General features: G+C 51.6%; 1 protein-coding gene across 1 annotated transcript in view; it reads left to right on the forward strand.

Moving 5' to 3' along the window:
- FCRL6 (Fc receptor-like 6) overlaps positions 1-9,181 on the forward strand; it is a 21,978-nt gene that overhangs the window by 2,355 nt on the left and 10,442 nt on the right. Inside the window, exons 2-5 of the mRNA XM_010846862.1 lie at positions 5,410-5,430; positions 7,548-7,814; positions 8,337-8,621; positions 8,752-9,027. Coding sequence (XP_010845164.1) covers positions 5,410-5,430; positions 7,548-7,814; positions 8,337-8,621; positions 8,752-9,027 — 849 coding nt within the window. The remainder of the gene's footprint in view (positions 1-5,409; positions 5,431-7,547; positions 7,815-8,336; positions 8,622-8,751; positions 9,028-9,181) is intronic.

Genomic DNA, 9,181 nt, shown 5'->3' on the forward strand with positions numbered 1-9,181 from the left:
AGAAGGGACTGGTCTCCAGACAGAGGATTGGAGTAGGGATGGGTTACTCGGGTCCTCTAGATTCAGCTCAGTCTCAGCCATTGACATATGCTACACTCGAAAGGAATGAGTCTGGGCACGTAGATCACTTCGCTTCACAGTTTCTGAGTTGACTTGGTTTTTGTTTTAAGCTTGGTCTCAGAAGTTTGTTTTCATTGAACCAGAAAAGCAAAATGTGTTAGTCAGTCAGTCATGTCTGACTCTGCAACCCAGTGGACTGTAGCCCGCTAGGCTCCTCTGTCCATGAAATTCTCCAGGCAAGAATACTGGATTGGATAACTATTTCCTTCTTCGTGGGATCTTCCTCACCCAGGGACTAAATCCAGAATCTGCATTGCAGGCAGATTCTTTACTGTCTGAGCCACCAGGGAAGCCCTGAAAAGCAAAAGCATTCCTAAAAACACCCCCTTCCTGGGTAGAGTTTGTGGGAATTTAGCCTCTGAGAAGAAAATCCTTGTTCCACTCAGGGCTCTTCCTTCCCCAACATCACCACGTTGCCCTGTGTGTTCTACGAATGGTCATTTGGACAAGTGAGAAGGTCAGTGCTCACATAAGGGCAGGCCTCAGGCCTGGATACGCTCCAGATGGGAGATTCTTAAGGGCACATCCCTTCCTTGCGAAAGGAATAGAGTCCTTGGACTTGACTAGATAAAAATCTAAGAGCTTCCCGGCATGTAGCCCAGGATCTGGACGGGGGAAAGCAAAGGAGGAGGGGTGGAAAGTCAGTAACTGGCTGAATAACTGGATGGCATATGGGAAACCCAGGCAAGACTGAGTCACATCTGATGCTCAGGATCCCAGAAAGCCAGCCTGAGATTCGGACCCCCTGTCTGAAAGAGTCAGAACGAAGTTGCTGTAAGGGTAAAGCTGCTATTTCCTTTCAAGTGCTACTTCCTCTCAGATGTGGCCAGAGAGATAGAGGAGAAAAAAAAAAAAATTAAATGTACGGTACATGCATTATCTCATATAACCTTCAGAGTCATTATAGGCTAGGGTTTAATTTTTATCCCTATGAAGCAGTTGGGGAAACTGAGGTTCAGAAATGTTAAGAAACTTGCCTGGAATTACCCTGCTAACAAGCAAAACAGAGATGGAAACCCAATTCATTTTGTCAAACCCTGTACTTGCTCTGTTCTATCTCACTACCTCTAGTCTGGATGTAGTTGCATTTTAATCAGGTAAAACTAGAAATCATATTCATTTAAAGTGCCTGGCAGGACATGGTCACATGACAAATGGTACCTGTCGTTAGTATTGGCTATCACAGATTCTAGAGGCTAGAAGCCCTGACACTGAACACGCTGGTCATGGCTGTATAACTCTTGTGGCCCAGATGGTAAAGAATCTGTCTGCAACGCAGAAGACCTGAGTTCAATCCCTGGGTCAGGAAGACCCCCTGGAGAAGGAAATGGCAACTCCCTTCAGTATTCTTGCCTGGAGAAGTCTATGGACAGAGGAACCTGGCAAGCCCTAGTCCATGGGATTGCAAAGAGTCGGACACAACTGAGTGATTAACACACAGTATGATGTATTTAAAATTTAGGCGATGAACCTTGATCTTCCTCTGAGCTGTGCATCGGCCAGCTTCAGTCCTCGTACTGGAACCCACCCCCATACACACACAGCATCCGTGACACACAGCCCTCCCGGTGCGCGGCTGCCACCCCTTGGCAGAGTAGCATGTTACAGCGTGGTAGAGATTTACTGTGATGTAGTCGGAGAAGGAAATGGCAACCCACTCCAGTGTTCTTGCCTGGAGAATCCCAGAGACAGGGGAGTCTGGTGGGCTGCCGTCTATGGGGTCGCACAGAGTCGGACACGACTGAAGTGACTTAGCAGCAGCAGCAGCAGCAGTTCCTCGTGTGGAGCTGAAACCTGCCTCTCTGATCTAACTAGTTTCACTTCTGCCCTATGAGGGCTTCCCAGGTCGCGCTAGTGGTAAAGACCCTGCCTTAGTCCATCAGGTATTCGAAGGCCGCTGACTATCCCTACTCTGTCTCATCTTTCTCAGATAAATATCTCCCAATTCCTGTAGTAGGAAATGGTTTCTAGGCCCTGTTCGTCGCCCTGGTCTGCTCGGTCCTGCTAAGCTTTGTCAGTGGGTCAGGAGCTGGGCTTTCTCATCCCTCCCAAAGTGGCCCAGTGAGTGCAGAGCTCACTGGGGCTGTGACCTCCGCCATCCAGGACTCCACAGCTTTACAGTAGCTCTTGGTTTCACATCACACTGTCACCTCATCTTCAGCCTGTACCAGACTGAAACCCTCGGGTTCTCGTCATAGGAACTGCTGTAAGCAGGTGTCGTCTACTCTGTTTGTCCCCAGTTGGTGGCCGTTTTGATTAGACACAGTGGTTCTGCAAACGCAACCCCAAGGCCTTGCAGTGCCCTGGAGAGCAAGTCGTTGAGATCTGGGGCACAAGCTCATTTGAAGCATCTATGCTCACTGGAGCCTACCCTCTTGTTATAGGCATCAGTCACCTCAGCCTTGTTTGTTCATCACTTTGTAGCTGCAAAACTGTTTTCAGGTAGGGAAGGGAAAGGAAGGGGAGGCATCACTGCCCAGTGAGGTCTCAGTCACTCTGAGGTCAGGCCTTCTTTCTGCTTTCAGCTAATGTAGAAGCCACCTCCCCAGGCGGGGGGTTGGCATAATCTATGTAACTGCTCTGTAAGGGAAAAATGACTTATTGTTACCAAAAGGTATGCATGGCGGGGTCTGGCTGATTGCCACTCAAAAGCCAATAAGCAGGCCAGGTTGGTGGAAAGGAAAGTGCTTTATTTCAGATGCCAGCAACTGTGGGAGAGGGTGGCGGACATCTGTCCAAAGGCTGCTCTGACAAGCAGTGGGTGAGAGCTTTTGTAGACAGAGTGGGGGGCTGGGGGGCTACATGCAGAAACAGCACAGTCATGTCTGACAGTCATCTTCAAACTGGTCATCAGTGGTCTGACTGGCATCATCTTGGTTGTTTTAGGTACTGTTAATCTTCAGTTTGGGGGTCCATTTGTTCCCATTTCTTTACAGTGAGTTCTTGAAATTGTGGCAGCTCATGTCCTGGACACAGTCTGGACATCATATAGTTAATTTCTCCACCTGGGGTTTTGGTATCTATAAGACAGCTCACAGGATATGGCTCAGAATATTATCTATAGCCCTTGAGACAGAACTAAAGGTCCTTGACTATGCCTAATGACTACATTATTATTATTTGGTCCCCTTTGACTGTTTTCCTTTGTTTCAGCATTTCTCACTTCTCTGATTAAGCTTATTCTTTGACTAAGGTTTTCCAGAGGCAAATGGCTAGCAGAGAAGCTGGTGGGGGGAGGGGCAAGGACCATACGGTCCTGCTCCATTTCATTGTCATTTCCACTATACAGACAGAGCCAGGAACTGGAGGCTCTTGAACTTTAAACAACCTGTGCAAGTTCCCATAGAAAGGGATGGACTCATGGAATCAGTCCACGTCATCTGGTTCCAAAGCCTGTGTGCTTCCCACTACACCAAGATCACAGAAGATGCACTTAGATTGGAGGCAGGGGAAGATAAAGGGATGGACTCATAATCTTATACACCCTGAGAACCTGCGGGGGAGCTGACCTGAGCTGAGTAGGTAGAGAATATGTCCCAAATCATGTGGACAGCAAGCATAATAGCCTGTGAATGAACATGGCAGATCTGCTGAGGGGATCTCAGCACCCACCCCTCCCAAGACCATTCTTGCATTTCTCAGGATTCTGCACAGCACCCAGCAAAGAAAGGCACAAGTAAATGCCTGGGGACCGGCTGGACCAACTGCACTCAGCCCTACATCATTCATTCTTTTGCCTCTTGCCCCAAAGCCCAGAATATGCTCCACTGCTTTATATCCAACTCTGTCCCTCGGTTTAGGGTCTCCCATCCCTTAGGCTGATCACACCTGCTTAACCTCATCTGTCATCATTTTGTGGTTTGGCCTCTCTTTCCAGGCCACCTGGGCTTCCCTGGTGGTTCAAATGGTAAAGAATCTGCCTGCAATGCAAGAGACCTGAATTTGATTCTCGGGTCAGGAAGATCCCCTGGAGAAGGAAATGGCTACCCACTCCAGTATTCTTGCCTGGAGAATCCCATGGACACTGGTGCCTGGCAGGCTATAGTCCATGGGGTCACCAAAAGTCAGATATGACTAAGCAACTAACACTTTCACTTTCCTGTCCATTTCCTCTCCTCAAACATTCGTTCTTCTAGAAGCATCAGTGTGATGCATACAAGGTGCAACACAGTGTGACTGCTGGCCTGTTGATAGTTCTCTCACGCGTCCAAGCTGCCTGTCCATGCCCCACAATCGTTTAATGACTACTCCTCCAGGGACACCTCACCTCCTTCATGTGATCACATCCATACAATCTATTCTTACCTCCTTCCTACGATCACTTCCATATACTCTATTCCCCAGAGCTCTGTGGGCAGGTGGGCCACAAGAATTCGGTCCTGCTTTGCTGAGTTCTTCTGTGCATGTAGACAGGCCCCTTAGGCACAATAGTGTAGGAATCTAGTCCTGTGTCTTCCACTTTTTGCTCCCATCCCTGCACGAGTGGGAGAAGCATTCATGCGTCTATTTAGTATATGCTTATTGAACACAGACCATGGTCCAGGCACGGGCCCTAGGTGTAGGTAATACGGCAGTGAACTAGACAGGCAGAGGACCTGCTCTCATGGAGCTTAAGTTCTAGACAGAGGGAGGGAGACAGGTGATTACAAGTAAGCAATTTAATGGTAAGGTAATTTTAAATGATGCTAAGTGCTCTGATAGTAACACAATAGGGTATTATGATAATTGTGCTAAGTTGCTTCAGTCATGTCCAACTCTTTGCAACCGTATGGACTGTAGCCTGCCAGGCTCCTCTGTCCATGGGATTCTCCAGGCAAGAATACTGGAGTTGCCATTTCATCCTCTAGGGGATCGTCCCAACTTAGGGATTGAACCCATGTCTCTTGCATCTCCTGCATTGGCAGGCAGGTTCTTCACCATGAGCACCACCTGGGAAGCCCAGCAAGACCTGTCCCAGGAGGTAGTATTTAAAATGAGATTGGGTGAAGAATTCCAGGCAGTAGGTCCACCATAAAAGTTGAGTGGCTGAGTGGCTGGGTGGCTGTTTGGTTAGACAGCTGGGTGGCTGGGTGTTGAGTGGCTGGGTGGCTGTTTGGTTAGATAGCTGGGTGGCTGGGTGTTGAGTGGCTGGGTATGTGAATGGTTGGGTGGCTTAGATAGTTATGTGCTTAGGGGGCTGGGTGGTTGACTGGTTGCATGAATGTTAGCGTCTATTTATAAGGTGACAGGCCCTCTCCTTGTCAGAAAGTTCTTTCTGCTACTTAATCTACCACTTTTTTTCTCTTGCAGTTCCCTGTGTTGGGAAAATTGGTGAGTCTTGTCCATGTCTCTTTCATCTCCAAGGGTGTCTCTGGGCCAAAACTTAATAGATAGGCAAAATCAGGGCCATTGGGTCAATCCTAAAGGAAATCAACCTTGAATATCCATTGGAAGGACGGATGCTGAAGCTGAAGCTCCAATACTTTGGCCATCTGATGCAAAGAGCCGACTCATTGGTAAAGACCCTGATGCTGGGAAAGATTGAGAGCAGGAAGAGAGAGGGACAACAGAAAATGAGAGGGTTGGATGGCATGAGAAGCCTGGGAATAATGATGAGTAATAGACTAGGAAGCCCTAAGAAGAGCCCCAGCGCATCCTGCCTTCACCTGGTCCACCTGGATCCCTGGATCAGAAGAACTAATGATGCTCACAGTGTAGCTGAATGACGGACCTTGCTTCCTTGGCTGCTCGTTCTAGTATCACTGAGTATTGCTAGCAATGAGTTTGGACATGAGTTTGAGCAGACTCCAGGAGATAGTGAAGGACAGGGAAGCCTGGCACACTGCAGGTCTATGCAGTTGCAAAGGGTCAGACACGACTGAGAGACTGAACAACAACAACAACGTTGGGTCCCCAGCAACATCCTCAGAGCATCACCGGCCTAGATCTCTTCCTCGGGAGTCCTCACCAGTGCCTAGGAAGAGGGGAAACCCAGGACTTCACTGTCTCAGGCTGTGATAGTTACAGGGTGACTTCAAGTTCCAGAAGAATGACTCTCAGCCTCCACCCAGCCCCCTTATAAGTCCAATGGCCTCCATTTCCTCCTCTCAGTGTGGCTCTGGAGCTCCTGCTATCCCCACTCATCAACATCCAGATTCGCTTCCATCCCTCTCATGTTCAAGGAATCAGGCATCTTTGTCTGTGGGTCAGCCTTCTTTCTCCCCTGGCTACCTTTGCCCTCCTGCTCATCCTGTCCCACTGACCTCCATGGAGCTTCTGTCAAGTGGGTGAAAACTCTGACCTATGAAATCTTGACCTCTAGGGGCATGTTCTGTGATGCCCGAGAGGACGAATCCAAACCAATATTTAGTGGTGCTAGAAAGAGCAGCCAAGGAAGCAAGGGCCATTATTCAGCTACGCTGTGAGCATCATTAGTTCTTGGGTGAGAATAAGAGTCCAGGGGATCCAAGAGAACCAAACGTAGGATGTGCTGAGGCTCTTTTTAGGGCTCCCTATCTGATTACGCATCATTACTCTCAGGCTTCTGAGGTTATCTGGGACCAGCGGTACCTGGTTTGCCAAAGACGTATGTCCCGGGGCCAGGCCAGTCTGGGATTGCCCTGCAAATAATGCTGGGTCCCCAGAAGCTCTTCTCTTGTCCACATCGGGGCATAAAAGGCATTTTAGAAATGAGGACAGAGGTGGCAGATCCCACATCGTGACTGTGGTGGAGACGAACCTCACTGCTGGGAGTGCTGATGGAGGCTGGGCCAGGGGAAGCCCAATGAGGGAAGCAGGGGGGAGCGAGCCCAGGCCATGGCACGTCCAACACCCACCCCTCCAGCTCCTCTCTGATGGAGAGGGGTGCACATACCATCCGAAGTGGATGCTGCAGAAAGAGCTGTGCTGGGGTCACCAGGGAAGAAGAAACCAAACTAGGAGAATGGGGATCCAATCAAGAAGAACAAAGAGAACAATGGATGGAAGGAACGCAATTTGCCTCAAGCTTGCCAAGGTGGCAGAGGAAAGTGCGTTGCAAAAGCAAACAAGGAGGGGGACTTCCCTGATGGTCCAGTGGTTAACACTCTGAGCTTCCACTGCAGAGGGAAGGGTTCCATCTCTGGTCATGTAAGAGGGAAAAAAAAAATGGAGAGAAGAAGGGTAGGAGGGAAGGAGGCCAGAGAGAAGGCACGGAAAGAGAAGAGGAGGGAGAGGAGGGAGGAGGAAAACAGGAGAAGGGCAGAGGAAACAGGGGGGAAGGGAGTGGAGGAAAACAGAGGGCCCCCGGTCTGGCATGACGACCTGGGGACAGTGACAGCTGCGAGGGTGCCATCCAGGAGTCTCCATCCCAGGAGTGGGGGGAGGGGGCGGGATTAGGCTGGGGAAGAGGGGGAAAGTGGACTGAGGGGCCCACAGCTCCAGGGTGACCCTGTTCCTGCATCTTACAGTCTGGCTGAGCCCCCAAGCCCAGCCACAACTTGTGTTTGAGGGGGATATACTGATTCTGCGATGCCGGGGAAGGAAGAACACGGCACTGTCCCATGTGAAATTCTACAGAGATGGAAAATTCCTCCATTTCTCTAAGAAAAACCAGCCTCTCCTCCTGGGGACAGCAACAGCTAACAGCAGTGGCTGGTATAACTGCACTGGGCAGGTGAAATATCCCAGAAACATGGACTCATGGGACTCAGGGACTGTCATGGTTCAAGTCCAAGGTGAGTCACCACGTGGTGGGTGGGATGGTTAGGGTGCTGCTCAGGGGCCTGGTCTTAGAGGACAGCAGGGCTTGGAGCTTCACCCCTCTCTCTGGCTGCCCCTGCTGCTGGGTCAGTCGGTAGGGCCTTGAGATGCCCAAGATGCTGTCTGCATACCCTCCCCCCAACATGGGACATGCCTAGAGTCAGGGAAGGAGGTGGAAGATGCCCTGGGCGGGCAGGGCGGGAAGAGCCCAGAAGCAACCCTGATGCTCACTGCCCCCTTGAGACCCTGAGCCAGACTCTTCCCCTCTGGGGACTAGGTGACCGCTAAGGCCCCTCCGGGTCTGGCTTTCTGGGACCCCAGAGAGGCTTGGGAGCACGGGCATTGTTTCAGGGTTTGTGGTTGGGATGAGCGGTGAGGTGCTGGGAGACGGTGACGGTATTTCCGTGGGGTCTGGAGTGGGCCGAAGCTCAGACCTCAGCCTCCCCAGGCCTCACTGTCCAGACTCCCGTCCTGAGCCCCCAGCTGTCTCTCCCCAGAGCTGTTCCTGCCTCCCGTGCTGACAGCCCTCCCCTCTCACGAGCTCTGCGAGGGGAGCCCTGTGACCCTGAGATGTCAGACGAAGCTGCACAGTCAGAAGTCGGCCTCGCGGCTTCTCTTTTCCTTCCACAAGGAGGGCCGCACCCTGCAGAACAGGAGCTCCCGCCCAGAACTCCGCATCCCAGCAGCCAAAGAGGGAGACGCCGGGCTTTACTGGTGCAAGGCATCCTCTGAGGGTGGCCAGATCCAGAAACGGAGCCCTCAGCTGGAGCTCAGGGTGTGGGGTGAGTGGGGGAGGGGAGACACTGCTTAGACGCCTGGGCTGTGGGCAGTGGGGCCCCTGATTGTGTGGGGAGGGGTCCCTAAGGGAGGAGCCTGGGTAGTCCACTGACCTCCCAGTTGTGTGCTCCCCAGCTCCCGTGTCCCGTCCTCTGCTTACCCTGAGACCCACCAGCCTAGCTGTGGGGGATGAGGTGGAGCTCCTCTGTGAGGTCCAGAGGGGCTCCCCTCCGATCCTGTACTCATTCCACCTCAATGGGGACATCCTGCGGAACCACGTGGCTCCCCATGGGGGACCCGCCTCCTGCCTCTTCCGGGTGACGTCAGAGCGGGATGCTGGGAACTACTCCTGCGAGGCTGGGAACCGTGTCTCCAGAGAGACAAGTGAGCCCGAGACACTCTCTGTGGATGGTAGGTCTTGTCCCCCAGCTGGGCTCTGAGCCCTAGACCTCACTGATCTGTGTTCCTCCTGCTGTGCCCGGCTCAGTGCTGGGTACAGAGCAAGCACTGCATGACTGACTGAGCATGGACCCTGATGGGAACATCTCCACTGAACCTGGTGGAG

This window comes from Bison bison, unplaced genomic scaffold (genome assembly GCF_000754665.1).
Source record: "Bison bison bison isolate TAMUID 2011002044 unplaced genomic scaffold, Bison_UMD1.0 scf7180017864240, whole genome shotgun sequence".
NCBI lineage: Eukaryota > Metazoa > Chordata > Mammalia > Artiodactyla > Bovidae > Bison > Bison bison.